This window comes from Corvus cornix, chromosome 28, assembly GCF_000738735.6.
Source record: "Corvus cornix cornix isolate S_Up_H32 chromosome 28, ASM73873v5, whole genome shotgun sequence".
Taxonomy (NCBI): Eukaryota; Metazoa; Chordata; class Aves; order Passeriformes; family Corvidae; genus Corvus; species Corvus cornix.
The window spans coordinates 2,470,461-2,494,462 of record NC_046356.1 but is presented as its reverse complement, the minus strand read 5'-3'; the positions used below and the strand labels follow the sequence as shown (position 1 = coordinate 2,494,462).

General features: G+C 43.5%; 1 protein-coding gene across 1 annotated transcript in view; it reads right to left on the bottom strand.

The window, feature by feature from the left end:
* Window positions 1-24,002, bottom strand: part of CPAMD8 (C3 and PZP like alpha-2-macroglobulin domain containing 8) — a 54,629-nt gene that overhangs the window by 24,584 nt on the left and 6,043 nt on the right. The window contains 23 exon segments of the mRNA XM_039566106.1: window positions 957-1,031; window positions 1,478-1,634; window positions 3,093-3,174; window positions 6,030-6,206; window positions 6,753-6,978; window positions 7,377-7,675; window positions 8,351-8,402; window positions 8,857-8,999; window positions 9,552-9,705; window positions 10,324-10,555; window positions 13,333-13,395; window positions 14,366-14,508; window positions 16,484-16,645; window positions 16,770-16,919; window positions 17,013-17,185; window positions 18,390-18,579; window positions 20,766-20,894; window positions 21,258-21,428; window positions 21,569-21,796; window positions 22,429-22,537; window positions 22,815-22,899; window positions 23,232-23,345; window positions 23,478-23,532. Coding sequence (XP_039422040.1) covers window positions 957-1,031; window positions 1,478-1,634; window positions 3,093-3,174; window positions 6,030-6,206; window positions 6,753-6,978; window positions 7,377-7,675; window positions 8,351-8,402; window positions 8,857-8,999; window positions 9,552-9,705; window positions 10,324-10,555; window positions 13,333-13,395; window positions 14,366-14,508; window positions 16,484-16,645; window positions 16,770-16,919; window positions 17,013-17,185; window positions 18,390-18,579; window positions 20,766-20,894; window positions 21,258-21,428; window positions 21,569-21,796; window positions 22,429-22,537; window positions 22,815-22,899; window positions 23,232-23,345; window positions 23,478-23,532 — 3,369 coding nt within the window.

Genomic DNA, 24,002 nt, shown 5'->3' with positions numbered 1-24,002 from the left:
AACTCATGGCAGTGTTGTGCCTGAACGGGCCCTTTTGTCTGAGAGCAGGTCACCAAGAGATGCTGCAACACCCACTACCCCTCCTCTTCCCATTTTCCAGGCAGTTCTACCTGTGCACAGCCACCACTGCCCTCTCCCTTGGCTGAGGGGCAAGGGAACATCTGCAAGGGAACATCTTCCCAGTCCTAGTTATTGGGAATGTGCAACTATAATCTTATCTAAACATCTCCATTCTAACGAAACTGCATGCTGGCAGAAACCCATCAGAGGGCAGGAGCACTGTTTTACCATGAGTTTTAAGGAGGAATCCCTAAAATGCCAGCTGTACTGGAAGTTTGGGGTGTTTCTTCCAGCAGAATTGGCCATTCCCACAGAGCTGTTTCTCTTTTTTGCAGTGTTCCTGCTCTGTCTCATTGCAAAGAACAGAAACATTTTTCTGCAGAGCCCTCGATCCAGCGCATTGCAGGAGCTCAGCTCTCCAAAGGCACTGTAATCTAACAGCAGTAGCATTTTGGCCACTGCAGCCAAGCCAGACCACAAGAGTTCTCTGGATCCCCAAGTTAAACTGCTTTTAGCACCAAGCCAGGATTTCTGAGTCTCTACAGGCAAGAGCCCAGGATCTGCACAGGCAGCACTCACAGCTTGAAGCTACAAGGCAGAAAACGCTTTTTGTGGTAATTTCTGGGAGAGGTTGAGGGATGGGGCTGCAGGGAGGTGTTTTGCTTGGTGGAATAATCATGAACTGATGGTTGAAGGGTGGGAGACCACCTTGAACAATTTCAGAACAGATCCCTTAATTTTAGAATAATCCCAAGGCTTTCCAGCAGCCTCTCTTCCCTGGATGCTGTCAGTCATTCTAGAGAGCACAGAACCTCTGAAGGCAAACAGCAGCAGAATGAAGTTTAAAAAATAGAGGAGAGAGAATTTTTAGAGCTGTTTAGCTGAGCTTTTGTTACCTCAGAAGTGACACCTGTTTCCAGAAGAGATGCAACCACATAAGCTGTCAGGGAGATCTTCCCATGGATCCCACCCTGGAAGGGCAAACAACACAAACCACTGGATGAAAACTAGAGAAAAGGACACTGGAGGAAAAAAAAGACTTTGAGGCAGTACAAAGGATGTGTTAGAGCTAGAGGAGAAGCTGAAGCATCACCAAATTTCTTTTGCTTTGCACACAAGGAGTACAAGATTTAGGAACCCAAGCCCACACTGGTTGGACCCAGGACTCGGCTGTCCCTGGCAGCGACCTGAGGACACATTTAATGCAGTCTTTGTAAGACTTCACATCTTGCTTTCCATCCTCTGGGGACACCCCACAGACACTTTCTGATAGACCTTTTTGAACTGAAGTCCCAGGTTCCCCCTACAGCATTCCAGCCTTTCAAGTGCAAAATTCATATTCAAATTGCATCGCTTCATGCTTTGATAATAACTTCAAAAATGCTCTTGCTGCACATTGATCCTGTGTGGTTTTTACCTGAATGTCCTTGTTTAGTATCCTGCCCATAGCAGGGAAAGAGCCGTCCTCTTTCTGGTGCTGGATTATCCAGTCTTTGGCAGCTGTGAGTTCTTTGGGGTCAATGAAAATAAACCCACGAGACTGAGCAAAGGACTTGAGGACAAAAGCTGTTAACCTGTAAAAATGAGTTAATCATCTTTCCTGAGAAAACAAATTCAGAATAAAGTATCTGTAAGTGAAAATTAACATTCTTAGAAAGCACAAATTTTTAAAAAAATGTTTTTGGAAACACTAAATATTTTTGTTAAAATGTTCATGGGACATAAAAGCACCTGAACACTGTTCAGGCTTTTGATAAGAAAAGGATTAAGGTTCAACAAACTAAATTGAAAAGTAGAACTCAAAGATGTGTTTATCATGATTATGGCGCACTCTGAAATATAGCTCTTTTTGATAGGTGCTCATCTGCCCAAATGATTAAAGTTTTTAAGCAAAGAATCAATATTTTAAAACTAAGAATCAATATATTTCACATAAGAAACCCAGATCCTTTCCTAAAGCCTGAAGCTATGTTACACTTTATACAGAATTAAGACTTAAGAAAGCACCAGAAGTGTTTTTGGAATTCTAAACCTCTGACAACAAGTGTGAGCACTGGCCAGCTTTGGGGGATTGAGTCATTGCATTTACAAGCCCCCGAGGAATGGGAGGGTAGCAAACACTGCTGCCTGGCAGGGGATTTTTCGAGTGTTGAGTAATTCTGTGTCACCATATTTCACATCCAGGGACTGGGAGATGCCGCAGCTGAGATAAAAGTTCCCTATCTTAGGAAGAGTGAGGCAGCAGCAGCAGTGGTGCTTCCCTGGCCATGTGCTGGGGAGGGAAATCAGTGAAAGCCCAGACACGGAGCAGCTGGAGGAGGCACCTGACAGCACAGGCAGAGGAATGAGAAGCCCAGGATCTCCACAGCTGAGCCCTCGGGGCTGGGCTGATGCCACACAAACCTCGCAGGCCGAGGGCTCTTGGGGGGACACAGCACTGACCCCGCAGTTTCAGAATTCTGGCTCTCCTGTTGTTGGACTCTGAAAGGTCCTGCACGTATTCCCAGAGCATAAATCCATACAGTTCCATGCAGCAGGGAATGGAAAGCACACGGTATAAGGATGTCTTTGGGGGGGTTTTGAGCTGGTTTTGATGGGTTTTTTACCTACCCTGATAGAAGCCTCTGCCACTTGTGGAGACAGCATGTTTCCCTGTATGTGCTTCAGGTAAAACTCCATTCCCTAATGGAATTAGGTGCTTAAATACCCATAATTGCTACTCCAGTTGCAGATATGACCCTTAACTACAGCTTTTGTGCCTGAAGCCTGGACCTGTTTGCAGATTTGACTCTCCTAACTGCTCCTGAGTCCTGAATCACCTACAGCACCTCTCCTAATGTAGTCAGAGCACTCAGCAGCGCTGAACAGCAGCTCTGCAGTCACTGAACATTATTGCACTATTTCTGTTCTCCACTGTGTGTGATACCACGAGAGCAGCTGGAAAATTACTCCTCTTTCCCAGCCAATTGTGTATTTTCCCCGTTTAGCAAACACTTAGCACTTTTCTAACTCAGTTTTAAATAGCCACTCACCACATGCTCCCTGATGAGTCCCTCTCCCCAAAAGCACTGTATGAGCCATCTTGCCTCTTGTAGGTCAGCTGGCGCTGGTAGCCTGGAAGTCACAAAAGAATTGGGGGAGTCCAAGATCTCCTCACACAGAGAAAAACGAGTGTTTAAAGTGAATGAAGACTCAGACCATCTGGCAACTTGTGTAAGGGATTCTGCTGCCCGAGGCAGCTTCTTATTCTGCTGTGAGTGAGAGCCAGCTCTGTGTGCAGTTTATCCAGCAATCTGCTCAGGATAACATCTGGGACACTGCAGCTCCTGCCTTTTGGACACTGGAAATGCTAAAAATCTGATACTTCTCTGAAAAAAAATGCACTATCAAAAGGTTTTTACTTAAGCACACAGCCACTCTCCTTCCATTTTACTTCCATTTACAAATGAAAATGTTTTGCCTGTGACATCGCAGCTGGATTCAGACTTTTCCCAAAGCTGTTGCTTGGATCAACTTCACGTAACATAAAAACAACAGCTGTGATCTTAATGCACGTGAACACCTCCCAGGTGCAAGGGCTGTCCCAAGGCTTGTTTTAGACATTGTTATTAACAAGGTGAATGCTGAAGAGAAGAACTCTCTCCTGGAACGTCTTCTAAAGTTGAAAATGAAGAAAAAGTCAAAATGCTCTTTCTACTCGGAAAATAATTTGCTTCTCAAACCTGTTTGTCTATAACCATGAACTGCCCATCCTAACAGCCTCCACATGGATGAGTACACAAGGCACACTTGGATAAAGCTCTAAAACACCCATTGGAGTCAAACACTCCAGGATGGATATTTCTGATAAGGAAAAGTCTGATCTGCAAGAAGATTGTGTCAAAAGACATTCAATGCCTGCGAAATGCTGCAGCACAGGAGAAGGTGTTTTATTCCACACCTCGTGACGTTTTTATGGGAATGGATCATTGTTTCATTTCCGGAGGTGGAGTTTCTCTGCTGACCCCTCTGGATACAGGCAGCTCCTCAATCCCTGAGGAAGGGCTGCCCATGACTCCCACACTTTCCAGTTGCTCTGTAGCCCCTCAGTGCTCACAGGGAATGGCCTGAAAAATGAGAGGAACAAAGACCTAGAGATTGATGATGCTCTTGGTGCCACCACATCTTTGTTTGGTGGTCGTGGGATAGGTACAGATACGTGGCAGAAAGCCAAGTAATGGTATTATTTTTTTCCTCTTCCAAAAAATAAGTGTTAAATTAAATTGCTTTTTTTTCCCCCCTGCAGGCCTCAGGTACAATCTACTACTGAGCACTTCCTGCTAAACAGTTCCTCAATGTTCATTTCCAGTGTGTATAAAGACACATTAAATCCTTATATTTTATATCACTCTTCTCATTGTTTCTGTTCTTCTCTTTTCGGGTGTTCATGGTGCCAATACTGCCCAGGCTGTGGGTTTGAGCCCTGTATGGGCCATTAATTTCAGAGCTGGACTCAATGCTCACTTTGGGTCCCTTCCAACTCAGGAAAACTTTCTGATTCTGTGATTTTGAGCTGAATTATGCTTCATCGCTCTTGCTGTTATTCTTCTTTGCTTGTTGGTTGGTAGTGGCGCAGACTTTATGCCTTGCTTGCTCTTCTGAAACCTCCTCTTTTCTAAACAATCCTCTGCATGCTGGGACTCACTGGAGAGGTTCCCCTTTCCAGTTTTCCCCTGTTCACCTGGGGTTTTTTTGTGGGAAAGAAGAAAAAATACTGACTGGTTTAGCCCAGGCCACTTCTAACGAAGAGGGAATACACGGGAATTGTTGGGTATCAGCACTTTCCATGATGGATGATTAAGGGATGAAGAAGTTTTCTGGCTTGGTAAATCACAAAAGCCTTCTGGAGTGAGCATTTCCCATCTAAACCTTATACTTGGCAGGGCTCCAGTAAATGCAGAAGGGTTTAAAACTCTTGGGGATTTCTTCTGTAAGGGTTAATTAGCAAACAGAGTTTGGAGCCAAAAACCTGGAAGGTTTGCAGATTCATAAAAAGAAACAAAAGCAAATGATGTTGCAAAGGAAACACTGACTTGGGCCATTAACAAATTCCCTTTGCCTCACTGCTCTCAGCAAGCACAGAGAATTGCAAGTGGAATGACTGGAGCCAGGCAAAGGAAGCAGCACTGGGCTTTTGCTGCTGAATACAAGAAATATCTCACATATTACATTTTATATTTATATTTTCAGAGGAGAACCACCTAACCCTGTCACCTCTGATTTCATGACATGACTATTGTCTGACTCATACACAAGAGAGCTTTGTCCCTTTGGGTCATTCTTGTTTTTAATGATCTCTGAATTCTTACTTGTCCTGAGAATTGCACTTAGTTATAAAACCATTTTGCACGTGGCTCTTCTGAAAACAAATGTTGAGAAAAACAGTGCAAAAAAAAGAAAAAGGTTGTTTTGAGCTGCTTAGTAAAGTAGGACAGGACACTGAAAGGACAGATAACCTAGAGCCATATAATGAAGGTTTTTAACTACATTGGATGCTAAATTTTGATTTTTGGTATGCTGTTACAAAGAAAATACTGTTAAAAAAAAGTCCAGAAAAGACCCATAACTCTAGTGACTAAAGGCTTGAAAAAGCAATTTATGAATAAAGCAAAAACCCCAAAATATACAGATTTTTACTAAATTTCATTTTCCTTTACTTTAAAAAATTTTTAAACATAGAAATTAGCTAAGAAAAAAAGATAAAGATAAATCAATATGCATCTGAACTGGGAGTTACTGAAGGGAAACACAAGTTACATATCAAGGGAAAATATCTTGCCATTAAAATCTGTCAACTTGTGAGATTATCCTGCAAGAAATGATGAATTCTCATCGCTTGGGCTATTCTTGATGAAAAGAAATGACATGACAAGTAAAACTTTTAACTCAAAGCCTTTTCTCCATCTATAAATTCACTTGCAATGAGTTACCTTGAACAAGGTAATCAGTAGCTTCAACCTCCACCTCGTGACTGAGCTGTTTGGTTTTCTGCAGGTACTTCAGGACAAAAACATTGGGAGCAAAATGGATCATGTTCTGCTCCCCACAGCCAAAGGGCAACCTCAGCAGGTTGTCCAGGTTGTTCAGTGTAGGACCCATCACATCTCCTGTTTGAGAGAGAGGGGACATGTTCAGGATCAAGCAATTAAGGTTTACTTTTGGTGTTTTATGATTAAAACCTGACTGCTCTAATATCTCCTGGCTACCACAGAGTCAGCTTAAATAAACCATAACATGAGTGGGAAGTCCTTCAGCTGTTGAGTCTCAGCCCTTCAATCTCTTGTGGGATTAAGGAAATTCCACATTTCAGCCTTTGATTATCCATGACTTCCCAGTTCAGACTAGTTTGGAACACGGCACAATCTGTGATGAGGATGATAATGAAAGAAATACTTTGAACTGTAACAGACAGTGCCCCTGCAAAGCCCCTCACAACTTTAAGCCGCTGAGAACCCAAACAGGCTTCAAACAAGTGACAAAGAAACCCAAAAGAATTATCTGCCCCAGAATTAAGCAGGGATAAACCTCTCTTTAAGTGCCTGTGTCTATCTTATCTGGTGTGCATTACTCAAGTACTGGTCAGAAGTAACAGCTGGAGCATCTGTTCACATTTGATAACGGGTACCTAAGTGATACCTCCTGATAATTGATACCTATTATTGAAGCCGTAGCTCTTTCTGATCCTGGAATTATGTTGTGGGGAACTCCAAGAGTAAATGCTTCATTGTGATTTTCATCAGTCTCTTCTTTTCTCCAAATTTTAAACTCTCCCATTGACCCCCAGCCTGTGGAAAAGCCAATGTACTTCACCTCAAGCTGTTTGGGGACTGTCCACTCCACAATAATAGATTCGTTTAGCACCCGAGTACCGTGGCCAACCTGAAAGGGACAAGAGACCATGGAGTTCCAAGAGCCCACACACGTGGAGTCACTCTACCACGTGTGCTGGGACACCTCCTAACTCAGATGTGCATTGGAGATGGAGCAATACCTCTCTCTTCCCCACCCACAAAGCAATCCAAGGAAGTTCAATGAGAATTCCACAGGCTTGGCCTTCAAGGCTTTCATCACTAAAAACGTTGAGGACTGAGGTCCTGAGAACACAACGGTGGCAAAAGCAGGCTTGTTCTGATCAAAACAGCCTGATCAGGGCTTCAGAGGGAAAAGGCAACAGGAATGAAGCTCCCACCTTCTACACCAAGGAAAACCTGCTCTGTGTGTGCCCACACTCTGTTTAGAAAGGGAGTCCCAGACCATTGCTCAGATGAATCCAGTACCTGGATAACTCCATTTTTCCAGCTGATCCAGAAGCTGCGGAATTCATCCCAGGAGAGGATACCAGGTGTGTCCCTGCTGGCCACAGGCTCTCCCATTTTGCTGATGGAGATCCAAGTTTTAGTGTTTTGGTGTCCCCCGATAACAATCTCTGTCATCTCTGCCATGTCGTGGGGACCAGAGGACAGGGCCAGGTGAGCATCGTTGTGGGCCTTCACTGCGATGTCAAAGTGGCTCATCTGGGCAGGTTTCTGCATGTACTGGTACTCGTATTTGTTAGGTGTGGAAATGTGTATTTTCTCTAGTCAGAAAAACGAGGGAATGCGGTAAGAATTAGAGCTCGTCTCACGGACATCAAAAGTAACCCTTGGCTGGTAACTGAAATTCAAACAAACAGACTTTTCCTAAGTACATGGGGTTTCTGCCAGCTTCTTTTAAAGTGTTAAAGTACACACAGATGCTTCTTCTCATCTTTTATTTTTACCCCCTTCAAGGCAGAAGATCCTTCAAGCTGCTCAGCTGAATTTCTTATGAACTCAGCAAGCGATTTTTCAGTTCTAATCTAGTGGTCAAAAGCATCTCTGTTTAGCTACTGGAGCCAACTCTGAGCTATCCAAATCTCTGGCAGAAAGGACAGACTGATTCCAGAACTGAATTTTAAAACACCAGCTGAAAATAAAGTACAGTCCCAGTTACTGTCCACAGTGCTGAATACTTAAACTGTTCCATAAAGTAAAGGAATTTAATGGCCATTTCCAGAAATCACTTGGGCAGTTAGAGCAAATTCATAATTAGCCAGCCAGGTAAGAAAGACTCTTTATTCACAAGTTCTTCCTACACACCGTAACTCATCAATCACAGAGAAATGGAAACAAAGATTTTTTTAAATTTTTTTTTTTAAATGAGATGAAGCCGAATGTTTCTTTTTAAAACTGAATCAAACAAACTGAATATCTCATTCAGATCATGAACTTACCATTTGGGCAGAAGAACACACTGTAGGTGTATTCTCTGGACAGTCCCTCTGGCTATAGAAAGACAGAAATCCACACATAAACCACAGGGCTTGGATTAGCAGGAACAGATTCCAGTTTTACTTGGAAAATATAGAAATTATATTTGCTGCTGTACAGTGGTTTATATCCTTGATAGAAGAGGGATGGCACAGGGTTCTGTTAGCTAGAGATGTGCTAACCACTGCCAGAGAACCTTCCATTTGATCACATTTCTTACATGAACCGGGCAAGTTTATCCCATAAAATTTCCATTCCTTTTTTTCCTGAGCAGTACTGAAGATTCACCAGAGGAGCTCTGAACCAAAAGGGTTCTTTCTGTCCAAGTACCACTAAAGCTGATTATTTCCAATCTCTCGAACATGCCACAAATCAACCTGAGGATCTTCATAAACCCATTCATGTTTGATTTCACAATTTGCCCAAGCATTTTTTTTTCCTGAATTACCATGAATTTGTATTTTCTCACCTCAATAATGACACTGCTGCGAACATAATCCACTCCCACGGGGATCCTTTTGTCCATGTAAGAGTCCTCTGAATGTTTGCCACTCTTTAGGGTCTGCATCCCCTCCTGACAGCAATTGGTCCCACCGTAGGCAAAAGCTTTTGCTAAGAAACAGAAGGGAAAAGCAGCAGAGATTTTGAGATAGGAAGATCTCTAGAAGTTAGAGATCTAAACTAATTAGAAACAGCTGATGAACAACACATCAAGTGCTGTAATTACAACTCTCTCATACTCCCTTGATCCGTACTTAGACAGTCATGGGGTAACAGAGAAACTTCTTCCTACTTTTCAGTGTTGCACAATTTTTGCTGGGATTATTTGTTGAAAGACGCACAGAATTTGTTGTTTTTCTCTTGTTTAAAGATTTCCCCTGATCTCTTCAGGGAAATGTAACAGGTCCAGCCTTGCACGAGCAAATATCACAGCAGGAAAGCTGATGACCAGAGAATCTCCTGACGTTTGTTTGTACATTCTGTGCATCACAGGCAATGAGTTTGTTCCTACAATAAATGAGGTTGAAAAGCCAAGCTGGCAGCAAGTGGAACAGAGGAATTGGGGCAATAGGGAAATAAGAATTTTCTCCTGAGAGAGGAATCAAAAGAAACACTTGTAAAACCCCTTTAAGCACCAACAAGCTGGTTTTAGCTGTGTACTACCAGTGATGTTGCTCAGGCCCAGCTCGTTGAAGGACAGAACGATGGAGGTGGGTTTGGCTTCCCCAGGGGCCACACACTTCTTCCTGGTCAGGTGGTGCTTCCCAGGGTGCCCAACAAACTTGATGCCTTTTGGGACAGAAATCTTCACGTGGACCTGCAAAAGTTTTGGGAATGTCATTCCTTGGAAATGTCAGCTGCAAAGCCAAACTGATCCATGTGAAGGAGTGAAACCTGCAGAATGCTTCATAAAAATCACAGAATACAGATTGTTCACTCTTCAAATAGCCATGGATTTGACTGAGAGCAGTACTTTCAGCTCAGCAATTCTACATGTATTTCTAGGAGATGCTGCTGGAGCTGGGCAGATGGGGAGTGTGAAAAGAAAACATCAGGGGAAAGAGGATTTCTTGGGGAAAAAAAAATTCCTTCAAAATAAATTCAAAGTATTCCTTCAAAATATTTTTGGCAGCTTTTTGATTATGAAGGAAATTCTCCTCTGTGGTTCAGCATGATCTCCCTTATTGTCTTCCCCGTATTTTTCAACATTTGTTTTCCTGAAGTGCTGCAAGACACTTCAGACTACTACACGTGTTACTATAAACAAAGCAGCAACATTTATTTGAATTTAAAAAGCAATATTTATCTTTTCAAAGCACCTCTGCTGACCCCACCTCTGTGTTAGCCTGGCACCTTATCTACTGTGACCTGTAGATCACCCACCAGCCGTGGTGATAACCCAGAATGGAGCCAGGAGTGAGAACTGAGCTGGTACCTCTGCACACAGGGCCAGGTAGTTGTAGACAGTGAGAGGGATCTTGGTCTGCTCGCCCCGGATGACGTGGTAGGGCAGCGTGAAGTCGATGAAGAAAGGTTTGAACGTCTTCAGCTCGGTCTGGCTGGCAATGCCCAGCCCCTTCTCCTCAGACAGAGCCACGGCCTCCGTGATCCACGTGGTGATGGAGTCGGGCACCTCCACGTGCAGCTGGGCTTCCCCTGAGCTGTTACTGCCAAGAGAACACGGAATGACTTGGGTTCATCACATTAATTACATGATTTTTAATGATGTTAAAGCACACACAGCCTAACGTTTTGGGGAGTTCCCTTATATTTGTAAGATAGGATCATCTGCTTTGAGCCTTACAAAAGGCTCAGTATTTTTTATCAGTTTTGAGACCTGCAAAGATTTACAAGCAGCAGAACAGCAAATAGTTGCTTCTGCAGAGCACAGATTCTTCCTGGATGAAAAACTTCATTTGCAGCCTCATTTTACAGTTACTTTTCTTAGGGGCAAATGTCTGCACCAAGTAAAAAAAAAAAAAAATCTAAACAAAACTCTAAAACAAACCTCAAAACCTAAAAAGAAAGTCAAGAAATAATCCCAGACTGAAGTCCTGGATAAAACAGTTCAACAATAATTGATTTAACAGCTAGTGAAATAAAAGTGGTTTTTGTTGGAGCTCATTGTCCCTGTGTCCACTGCCACACTGCAGACTCTGCTTGAACCCAAGGACAAATGAGAAATTTTCTAACATTGAGTTCAGCAACTGCTTGTTTTGATTCAGAAACACTTTGGTTTGCTGGGTTTTGGAATGACTGACTTAGAAAATTTCCAAACCTATCATTTTCTTCCAATGAGGATTGAAACTAATTATTAGCATTCAAATCTCTCAGTATGTAGCTTTCCTGTGCATACCACAACATACTGATATAAACCTGGTATCCTCTTCCATGTTTTATAATAATGGAAATTCAGTTATGTTCTTCAGACTTTGCTAAGCAGCTTTGGCCCTGCCTGGAACAGAAAACATTTCCTCTAACACAAGAACAAAAGCTATTTCATGGCTCAGCTGGCAGGGTGATTGGTGCAGTTGTGAGTACACCCTAAGGTTGTTTTCTCTCAAGTTCTTATTTATTGCCCAGAGCTTGACACACATGCTGCCAGCTCTGTAAGCTTTTGGGGGCATGGAAAATGAGAATGGAAGGTCTTCAGAAGAAGCTCTGCAAGTGTCCAGCACGATACACTGTCCTCATCTGCAGAGGTGCCTGATGCACACCCAGAGCACACCCAAAAGCTGCACTTCCACTGCTTTTCACATGGAAGTTGTTCACACTTGAGGCACCAGTGAAGCACCTTTGCTTTGCTCCTCTAAATCAACTGTTTGCAATCCTCAGTGAGCCTGAAGCCCTTGTGCCTGTCAGGAGCCAGGCAGCTCATCAGGGGCTGATCCGTGTGCTTGTATCACAGAGGGGAAAGGATTAAATCAATAAAAAGTGGAGATCACTGTGCCTTTTTTGAGTTCAGTCAGACTCCAGGCACTGGCCAGTGAATGTGGTTCCCCCAGCTCAAATTCCAGAGGGAAAACCCTTGGGAAATACATAGAAATGTGGAATGGTTTGACTTGGAAGACACCTTAAATCTCATCCCATCCCGCCCCTGCCACGGGCAGGGACATCTTCCACTGTCCCAGGCTGCTCCAAACTCTGTCCAGCCTGGCCTTGGACACTGCCAGGGATCCAGGGGCAGCCCCAGCTGCTCTGGGCACCCTGTGCCAGGGCCTGCTCACCCTCCCAGGGAACAATTCCTTCCCAATACCTAATCTAAACCTTTTTAAAGGTTAAAATTATTTTAACTCCTTTTAAGCAGACTGGTTCCCTAATACTTAGGTCCCCACCCTGACTGGAGTAATGCAGCTGATACCTGCACTAATGTTCAGCCTGAGGAACAGGCAGAAGGGTGTCCTGGCTCCAGGACTGGCAACATTCCAGCCTGTTTAACCGGACAATTTGTTGCAGCTGATGTTCTTTCCACTGGGATTTCAGCCCATAACCAGCATTAACATTATTTTCACACATGAGGGCACTTACTCTTCTGGGCAGGGGGCCAAAGTACACACTCATTTCCAGCCATTAGACCCTCCAGCCAGGCTCTAGGAATTTTTAGAATTGGTTTGGGAAGTTGACATTAGGCTTTTGTTTCTTTTTTTTTTTTTTTTTTTTTTTTTTTTGAGGCTTGTATATTATAATTATAAATGGTAGAAGAAAAAAAATAAATTCTTCCTGTTCAAGAGAGTGGAAATTAAGGAATGCTCCAACTCAGTTGTTTCTAATGAAATGAAGTGGAGAAAATGCAATCTGCAACTTTTTATTCCACACTCTCCCACTTATAATTAACTGCCCCAGCTTGCTGAGGCCCAAACGGGCACTTCTGGAATTCTTTGTGTATTTCTACAAAGCATATTTCATGCTCAATTGAACAGATTTGAATACACTTGCTCCAAGTTCCTGTCAAATTTAATTTATAATCATTTATTAAGAATGAAGTTTACTTGCAAACCTGGAGAAGCCTTTTAATAATTGCTTCAAACTATCCTAGATGTGCTGTTGTGGGAGGGATTAGTTATCTCTTTAGTAATTTTTTTTTAGTTCCAGCTGTACCCAGAGGAAACCACAATTTATGAGGCAGCAAATTGAGGTCTGGGGGAGATGTTCTTGCAGGAGATGACAGAGAAAGAAGGGATCTGAAATTTGAAAAGCAGAGAATCAACGTAGACACACCTGGCAGGTTCAGCTTGAAGCAAGTGAACACACTTCAAGAGCAGAGGAAATGTTGCAAAGATTAAAGAGGTAATAAAGAAAAACAACAACAATAGGGGCAAAAAACCAATTTAAAAATTAAAAAAAAAAAATCAGAAAATGCCAGTGTAACTCAGTAGATTTTAAAGAGCTTTGTTTTCTGTAGCTGAAGAGAGTACAACCCTCTGGATATAATTAATGTCAATACCTGACGTTGAGGCAGTGCCAAATCCATGTCTCGGGGAAGAAGGTTCTTTTCCTCTTCTCTGCTCTGCTAGAACAAGAAATAAATCCTTGCAAGTGAATCCTTTTAGTAAGATATTTTCAACAGTCACTGGTAAATCAGAGTTATCACCTGACTGTGGCTCACATAACCAAACCTCTGGCTGGTACAGACTCATTAAGGAGTGAATGGGTGATCACTCATAACACAAATTACACGGCCTTTTGAAGCAATCCCTTTGTGTGCGCACACACTCTGCAGACAGAAATAAGAATCTAAGAAAATAGTACAAGTAAGACTACATTATTTCTGCTAGTTTCAAAGGTTATCTAAAAAAAAAAAAAAAAATTGGTTTGTGATCCAAATTCTTTCACCAAACGGAATCCAGGGGAATGCACACAACACGTGACTTCCCACAGCAGTTACTACAACCCCTACTCTACATCCTTCTCCAACCCTTCACTTTGAATTGTCTTGATTTCTAATATTTTAATAATTTAAGTCAGCTTTTCTATGCCTGTGATGCTTCATTATCTATTTCTTAACTAACCCCAAAACTACTTCTGCTGAGAGAGGTTTCCAGGGGGTTCAGGATGCAGAGGGAAGGCCCATCCTCAGGTGCAGCATCACTTGTAGTACTTCCCAACCTTTTCTTCACGCAGACCCTCATTTCATTGATTTTGACACTAGCTGAATGGTCCAAATCATGAGCAATGAGGGACTCTGCAAAAACAGCTGTAGCTTGCAAATATTGCAAGAAATTCACAGCAAATTGCAAAGAAATATTCTTCAAAATGATAACTTAAGACTCTTTGCATATGCCATTTTTCCAGAATGAAATTAAATTTAACAAAGCAGTGTCAATAGATTTTTTTTTACATCTACCAAGCCACCGGAAGGATTTCCCCACCACTGCCTTGTCTAAACCTGGGGGCATGGAGGTGGAAAACAGCTGAGAATAGAGAAAAAAACCAACTAGGAGCATCACAGACAACAGATATTAAACACCAAATGTTACCTTGGTGCTATTTTGGAATGCACTGTGGCCACCAAGGTCCCAGTGTGTGGCTGGAAGGCTGGGACAGCCTCATCTGTGTACATCCCTCCGTTCTGCCTGTGGTTCAGGCTGACTATGTCAGTCATTACCACCAAGCCAGTTTCCTAGACAATAAAAATCAAGACCACAAAACAAAAACCAGCAAGGAGAAAAAGAAGTAAATAAAAAGAATTAAATAAAAATAATTAAATGTGCACTGATTTTTTTTTTTTTAATAGGATCCCTCAATCGTATTTCAACATTTACGGGGTAAATCTCAATTGAATCTTGGGGATTTTTTAAAGCTTTGTATAAAAATGACGTTAATGTGAAAATGCATGGGCAGAAGATTTATGGGAAAGCTCTTGTCTGATGGAAAATGCATTTAAATCAGTATCTAACATTACTGGGCAAGTGTGTCAGGTAAAAAATCATTACACGTATTTTTCCCCTAGAATACAACATTACAGCTTTTTACCCTTCCTCAAAGTTTCCAGTGTGCTCTGCTGCAGGCAGCTCTCTCATCAGGCATCACCAGTTCTGCACTGCCAGGGATGCCAAGCAAAATGAAAACTGTCCACACAGGGAAAGCACAGAGCTCCTAAGGAAGCTGCCAGCTCTGTCCCCTAAATGCTCTTATTCATAAGAGACAGCAGCTCCCAGGCACCACTGGAGAATGAGCTTTGTTCTCTGCACACACCCCCAGCTCTTGCCCACCAGGTGTGCAGCCCCTGTATCCACACCAGCTCCCCAAAAATGAACCTTTTCCCCAGAGTTTACAGCTCTCAGGAAAAAAAAAAAGCAGCATCAGAACAAAAACCCCCTGAGACCCCAGGGGGAGAAGCAGCAGTGGCTCCTGCAGCAGTGGGCAGAAACGAAGATTTAGGGTTTGTGATTAAGAGATCGAGGCATTGGGGGAATGTGTGAAAGCCTCTGGGGTTTAAGGCAACACAATAAAACAATTTAGCTAAAATCACAGGAAGGACAAAGAACGAAGAGGTGGGGGAGCTGTGGGAAGCAAGGACCATCAGTATCAGCAGTTATGTGGATTAAAGAGGGAAAGAACATCAAACATCAGAGCTGTGCTCTGGCTCTCAAGGCCAGCCTGCATTTCAGAGGAACAAGTAGGACAAGATGATGTAAAGAATATCAAACAGTTACAGCTCAGCCTTTCATGCTGCATCTCCTTGTCTCAGGGAACAGAGGCTACACCCTGCAGTGGTACAGAAGGCAAAGAAGTGGGGTGTGAGCAGAGCCTGAAAGGGTGGATGGACTCTGCTGTGCAACTGCAGGAAGGGAAGGAAGAGGCAAACAAGCAGAACTTCTCAAACAGATGAGGTAACACCCATTTTAAACAAAAAGAAAGCAAAAAGCTCATGGAAATAGTAGCATGTCTTAAAAGCTACAAATGGCTCTTTTTCAGCTTAAAAGACTGCACTGTTAATGTGTAAAGCAATGAAAAAATGAATTAGTTCATGAGTACATTTTAAAAACCCAACTTGTTTTAAATGCTCAACTTGAAAATTGATTCAGATACACAGCAAAGATCAAGGGAAATGAGATTTTTAAAATCTGGCCAGGTTTAACTATGGAAACACACCAAGTAACTATAAATATATAGCATTTAAGTAGTAACCTGATCAAGGATATAAAGATCTTTCATGCAGATGGCAACAGAAGCTGAGAGAACCAGGGCAGGAAAGAAATGGAAATGATTTCCAAAGGACAGTCCAAAAGGCTGCAAGGAAAGACTCACATTCCACCTTCCTTCCCTGCTGGAGCAGCTGCAGAAGAGATCTGCAAGCTCACCCATGCCTGGAGGAACCTTCTGGTCCCTGGTTCTCCAGAGCATCAGCATGAATTCCTCCACCCAGCAGGACAACTGGCCCTCCCAAGATTGGCCAAAATCAAACCATATTTCTCAAATACCCTTGCTAGAACAGTGTACTCTGTTCTCAAAAATTGCTTTTCATCCTATCCCCCCAGAAAAACAGCTCTGATGTGGGGAAGACCTCTGGCCTATGGAGCTGAAAATCACCCTGCAAACATGAAAGCAAAAAAAGAGACACTGCAGAGAGAAGGGAGGCTGATTCTTCCTACTGTAAAGGCGAAGCGAGCGTCCTTGGTGATGTCCCAGTGCCAGGGAAAGACAGAAGACCTGCGGCGTCTGCGTGAGGACATGCCTGGCCACCAGAAGTGCCCTTCTTCCTTTGGAGCCCCAAAAGCATCAGATACATCATACTCTGCAAGCTCTTGGAACACCTGCAGGGAAAGGGCAGAGGCTGCTGTCTTTGGGGATTTTTGGAAACCCAAAAAGCCGCTTACTCAACGTGGATCAGGGTCACAGGAGTGAGAAAAGGACACCAGTGCTTAAAGCTCCTTCTACCTGACTGGCTGTCAGCTGGAAGCCTGTCTTGAGCAGGTAGACACTCTTATCCACAGTGGCAATGCAGACACAGCTCGATTTGGCAGCTCTGACCTTGATGTTCACAACGTCACCGGGCCTGGTCTCGTTGGCCGAGAGCGCCACGGCAACCTGGGAAGGAAAATCCCGTTAAATCCCGTTATAATCCCAAAAAACAATGAGTAATGAGACACCAGCCCTTCCTCCCCACTACAGAGCCCCTACCTGGTTCTCAAAGGAGGAGTTGACAGTGAACTGCAGGCTGTCTGTGACCCCCTCTCCGTTCTCCCTGACGTAGTACACAAGGAGCCGGCCCAAGGGAGCCATGGAGTGAACGACTGAGAACCTCAGGAAGGTCACACACACCTCAACCTCTGCTGCAGGCGTGCTGGGGGGTGCTGAAACAGGAATTGTGGAGAAAAACAGCTTTATTTATCCCAGTCACTCCCTTCCTGCCCCATCCTAATGCTGTCAGGCACAGAACTTTCCAGCCAGGGCTTGCATTCTTCCCTTGTTCCTGTTGCACACCTTCTTGAGTTCAGAATCTTTTCCCTTTTTGTCATCTTTGTGATAGGTAATTAGCACTCATAACTTAATGAGCAGCATGGAGAAGGTGGTAGGGAAAGACTACTCAGTGCTTTTCCAGCCATAAAAATCAAGGAAATGCACAATTAAGTTATCAAGCCATTGAAAATAAACATGTTATCTATTGCTGGAAAATGGTGATGAGAGAAAAGGAATGAGTTTGAAAGAGGATTATGCAGTTTATAGAATCACAGAATGGTTTAGGTTAGAAGGGACCTTTAAAGGTCTCCTGCTGTGGACAAGGATGTCTTTTACCAGACCAGGTTGCCCAAAGTCCCACCCAGCCTGGCCTTGAACTCTTCCAGTGACAGAAAAACCACAAAGCCTCTGAGCAAACTGCAAATGCAACAGCTCAGAACAAACCTTCAGTGCAGAAGGTCCTCACAAATCCGGGGTTACTGATTGCCAGAAGCTCGGTGGGTACATGGAGGGAGGTTCCTGTTACTCTTTCCCCAACTCCCAAACTGGTTACTGGGACAGCCAGACTTTTCCTCTGGCAGCTGTTATATCCAGCTTTCCAATCCCACCATTTTTTACCCCCCTCTTCCCCAGATTCACCAGATTTGTATCTTTCTGTTATTTCTTGTACAAACCAGGAGTCCACATTTAATTTCCCTTCCCCCTGTGGACTGTGTGATCTCCTTTATCCTGATCCATGTTATCAGTCCATTTAATTTTTTCTTTCTATCTCATGTCCTCTTCTCAGTTTCAGCTCAACCAATTTAACCAACTGCCCCAGCCCTGCCATGCACTTCCCTGCCACTCCACTCCAAGCAAATATTGGAGTTTTCTCAACTGAGAAAGACTGCAGAAAGACCAAAGAAAATTTTCCAAGAGTTCTCCAAAAGGGATATTTTTTTTTACATGGCTATGAGGGCAATGGATTTATGGATTTCACTATCTTTCTTGCACAAAATTATCTATATCCTTTGAGGAGCATCACATTAAAAACAAAGGTTGTGGAAAGGTTGTTTTTCCCTGAAAATGAGGGTGAGCTGCATTTCTGGTGCTGGCTACCTGTTCCTGGGAAACGTGTGAGGTCAATGTTCTTCTCAAAGGGTGTGGTGGCTCTTTTGCTCCTCTGCTGGGTGACATTGCTGGGCTGCAGCCCTGACAGGACAATGTTCCCTCGTGATGCCACTTCATAATGGAGAGTGAAGTTGCAAGGACACGTGGACTTCACTGCAATCCAGGCCTCCTCTCCCACCTGCAGCCAGGGACAGAAAAGCCAAAGATCTGCTCTGTTACAACGCTTTTGGTTGATAAAGCACAGAAACCTGTTTGGGTTCCAGGCCACAGGAGGTGTGAGCCCTCTCCTAACAAATGTGTGTGTTGGAAAGTGTATTATTACATTAGCACTGCTCTCAGGGAATTTCTCCACAAGAAAAAGGGGCCAGTGTTCAGCTCTCCGCTCGCTGCAAATCTACAGGAGAATGAGCTGGGGGTTGTATGCATTAATGAAACAATAAAGGAATCTCTGGAATCCTGAAAGTTAAGCCTTTTGGCACAGAGCAGCTGTCAGAATTGGTTGAATTTTAGACACCCCTTCAGTAGCCCAGCCCAAAAAAGGAAAGAGGTAGGTTGGGGGTGGGAAGAGATGTGTGTTTGATAATCTTTGCAGTTTAATTGTGATTACATTCACGTGGCAAATTCCAATTCAAACATAACCATGAAATGACTGGGAAGAGATCCGAGGGAAAATGCTTTCAAATTACACAAAGTCTTGATAACAATTTGTAAGTCTGGCACTCAGGGAGGTGTCAAACACACAAATAAATGAGAAGAAAGTTTCTTTTTTGTCTGGATAAACTCATCTGATGCCTGCAATAGGCTCCAGAGCAGCACACCTGGGTACTGAAGCCCTGCACCCAGAGGGGCTCACCAAGTACTGAACACCCCCAAGACAAAATCCCACAAATCCCACCAATCCCAACAGAACAGACATCAGTCATGGGATTAGCACTGGTCGTGTCTGGCTGAGCAATAATCACTCTGTGCAGCAGCAGACTTTCCTAGGAACACAAACTCCTTCCTTCTGGGATCTGAGGAGCAGCTGACGCTTGCGTTCAGTAGGATTTCTTCAGCACCTTCCCCTCCTCACCCTCCTGCCATTTAAAGCAGAGCAATTCCCAAATAAAACCGTTCAGGCTGGATAGAAAATCCCCAAGAAATCTTTTGAAAAAGCTCTTCCTTCAGCACCAAGTGTTCTCCCTGCAGAATGTACACGTGGCACAAACCTAAAGGGCACAACTGGAATACAAGGAGCTGCTAATGGTTAAATACAGTGAGAATGCCACAGAGTCCAAGAGGTGCCTCGTGACATTAAATATTTGAAGTATTAAGAATTCCCCAGTGCAAATGATGAAACAATTCATTAAAAAATGAATGTAGCTAATTGGAACACCCAGTAAGAGCTGGCAATGCACGGAAACAGTTCCCACATCAGCTGGGCATCCATCTCCAAGCTTTCCCACAGAAGAATTAGTTCTAATCAGGTTATAATAAGAACAATGTGTTCAGATTAGCAGTGTATAATCCCCTTTCCATACCTCAGGAAACTTGTAAAAGATTAATTAGCCATTAAACTTTCATGAAATGCAATGATAAAAAAAAATGCTCTTATTCAGATACAAAGAGTCTGAAACCAACCTGATGGACCTGCTGATAACAAATCTCAGTGTGTTTTTTGCCAAAACCCACTTTTTTTTTCCCACAGAGCAATATGCAGACCCTCAGAACATCATCTTGGGTAAGAAGAAACCCTCAGCAACTCTCAGAAAGTATTAAGCAACAGAAATCATGATTAAATCAGATCTTTGCTTTAGGAGAGAAATCACAACAACTTTTATAGGGCAGGATTACATTTATAGAGAGACTCCTACAAAAACTACCAAAGAAGCCAAGGCAATCATGTTCACAGTTCAATAACTGGAAGATTGAACAGATCCACTGGAGATTTAAACTGGAAGTTCCAGTGAGACTGCACAGCCTTAATTTTGATCTTTAGTAATTCAGCCACTCCCACTAACATCACTTCCACTCATTTTCAGCAAACAATCCATGTCTGAGTGTTGCTGGAGGTGCACAGAAAGCACATTCAAACATGGAAAACTGAAATGTTTTCCATGCCTACACCCACCCCTCTCTGAGCAGCAAGGACTGGAAATGAGGTGCTGCACAGAGCAGCACCAAGGGTGCTTTGCTTAGCACCGAGTGTAGCCCACATTCAACAATTATTTGGTGGCTGAAGTGCAGCTCCTTCACCCTTTGTGGTGGAAACAATAACAGTTCAGGATCCCAGCATCAGGAATGTCCAGAAATATTTAATTAGAACAAAGTACTTTAAGCCAAGCAATGCAGTTGTTGCCATGATGGAATGTGAAGCCAGCATACCTGGAAAGGTTTATCTGGTGCCTGGAGCTGGATGTGACACTTGCTGGGCGAGTACCAGCTGCTGATGGACAAGTAGTTGGGTAGATATTGATCCCCAGAGGGTTTCCCATCAATTGCTGTCACTTTGGTCTTAAAAAAAAAAAAAAATTACATCTGAATGTTATGCATAGAAAACCCATTTTGTTCTTCCCTAATCTCTATTCCCTTCTCCCATTTTATACCTTCCAGCTTTCATCTCTTGACATCTTTACTCCCCAAATATTGGGCCCCTGCTACCATATTAAGCTATATTTGAAGAAGCATCTTTTAATGGTGGTTATCAACATCAGTCCTCCTGGCAGCACGAAACAAGCCAGTGTTTACTGTGTTGAAATCCAGAAGCTGAAGCTAAAAGGCACTGATTTCCTGTTTGTAGCACTGATTTATAAAGTGCAGGTTTGACAAGATTAGTTACATTAAAGCCTGCTAATCCTATAAAGAGCTTTTACCCACCTCCAGCCAGACATATTGGGCAGCTGTGGGGATGGAGGGGATTTCAAACTCCACCAGGCCATTCCTTGAGACCAGTTCACTCGTGTAAACGTTGTCCTTTGGTGTGAGCTCAGCTTTAATTCGGATGGTGACTCTGTCAGCTGGACTTCCATCGGGGTAAGTGACTTCTACCTGCACAGTGGGGCATTTATAGAACAATGGGTTTTAAATTATCAGCCATTCCACTCAACGACAGGTGGGGAAAATCGCTGGGATCAAGTGAGTACAACTTTAAATTAGCCACACATCCGTGGCTCTACTTTTAATCTCACCTTCCCTTTGTAAGGCAGCCCCGGTTTGAACTGCTTTCGGGTGTCCTTGGAGTACTTGATATCAATCAGCTGTTTCTGGACAGGTGTGGAGTCATCAAAGGTCACCTGCTTGCTGCCATCAGAGCTGATCACCGTGGCCCAGATGTTGACTGTGCCTCGGAAGTGCTCGGGGACATCCGCTGGCATCATGTCTCTGACACACACATCGAACACAGCAGAGCCATCGATCTGGGGTGTGTGGGGCAACAGAAAGGGAAGCTCTCATTTCACACCCAGACAGGGCCTAGAAGCCAAATCTAAAGCACAGGCATGTGATAGGAGTTTGCAGGAGTGTTTTGGAAGGATTAAGATTGGAGGGAATTAATGGGGGAAGGAAGGAAGGGAGGGAGGAAGGAAGTTAATTTCATTTTCCTCCCTTACCCATGGTCTGGACTAACTCTGTCACAGTCCCTCAGTCTCCTGCTCTCCTCAGCCCCATATGCTCTAAAGACAGATTAATACCATGCCAACAAATTCTTATCCCACCAAATCCCAGAATATCCTGAGCAGGGAGGGACCCTCAGGGATCATCAGTGCAGCCCCTGGCCCTGCACAGACACCCCAACAACCCCAGCCTGAGAGCGCTGTCCAAACGCTCTTCAGTGCCCCACCACGCTCTGGGAACAGAGCCTCTTCCTAATATCTAAAATCATAAACCTGCCATGGAAAATTAAGCAACATTTTTATTATGCTGGCCCCGGTTATAATATTTACCCCTTTATTTTCTGATTTCCCATCAGCAACAAAACAGAGCTGTGGGATTAATGTTAAAGGAGACAGATCAGGCATTTTATCACAGGTGAGTGCATGGTCTCCCTCACCTGGGTGGTCTTGAGGACAGGATGTCCCACTTCATGTCTGTAGTACCCCACACCATTTATAGTCATATTGACAATTAACTTCCCTGTCACTGGTTTTCCAAAAGTGTATCTGAAATGCAAAGAAGATGATTAATAACTTCCAGCTGGTTTCTGTTTTTGTGGTTGTATAGAGACAATTACCACACTACCTGCACCTCTAGGAAACAGTATCACAGGAAGTTTTCCACATTGTTATTTTTACAGAGTTTTTGAAGGCTCTTACATCAGAAAGCATCTGATGATGATGATTAGAAATCATCTGAAAAGTCTGCAGCAGGTGGGATCCAAGCTCCAGTGACTGTACTACAATCCACAGCAATGACACTTGGTTTGGGACACATTCCTACCTGGCATGGACAGTTCCTTTTTCACACAGTGAAAGATCACGAATGTAGCGAGGGGGGTCGATCAGCAGCTCAAACTTGGGCAATACTACAATGAGAAGAAATACAACAGAATCTTTTCAAGCAGATCTCTTTGCCTGGGTTATAGAGAAGCCCCCACAGCTCTGACAGGGCCCTGGTTGTGGCCAATGAGGGTAACACCAGCACCCAGCAGAGGATCAATCAACAACAGCAGCAAACTTTGGCAAGGTGACCTTAGCAAAGCTCCCAGTTACCAGTGTCTGCATCCCTGAAGTACATGGCTCTAAAGAATTTTTCCTCATGGCATTTTAAATGCATTACTTCAGGTGTTTCGTCTCAAGGGAGAGCATTTCACAGTGTTCTGTTCTTCCAAAAGCACCTGGGTTACGGAGGACTCACCGTATTTCTGCACTTCAAAGGATTTGTTGTAAGTGTGCCCCTGCATCTCAGCAAAGATGAGCCATTCTCCAAACACTGGCTGATCAGACAGAGGGAAAGTCATATTGACAATGCCTGAAAAAGGAAGCAACACCCTGTGAACTCTGCCACTCTCCAGCCCTTGCCAAGCCTTACTGAACACAACTCAGCAGAAGCAAAGGCAAAACACAGTACACAGAGGAAAAAAAGAAATAATCTGGAACTTACCACAACAAAATGGCTTCAAGTTTTTCCATTCTATCATCCGAGACCCCCGAGGATCCTGCAGGGTGGTTTAGGGATGAGAAACATCGCAATGAAAATGAGTATCACGAATAGATTTAACTCAGTTTGCAACAAAGAACTCCCTCTTGTAACATACACACTTCACCAACAGCTCAAATGTAACAAATACCTGTCAAAAATGTCCTGAAGGTACTTTACCAGGGGTATTTGCTTTTTAGAATTATTTAAGAGCTCTGCTCGTGTAAGCAATGCATACAAATAAAGGCTGTCAAGCCGCAGATCTTTCCCTGCCTTAAGACACCTGTCCTGGATGGGATGAACTGACCTCTGAAGACACTTTCTCTCTGTTCCTAAAGGGAGCTGTACAACCAGCAAGACAAATTTTAGATGACTAACTCGGATGAAATGAATCCTGCTGGTTTTGCCAGCATTAAATCTGTGCTGAATGCAAACAAGAGTGAATCCTTCTGCTTTCTGGCAGCTAAACACGTGGTTAAAAACAAAAAA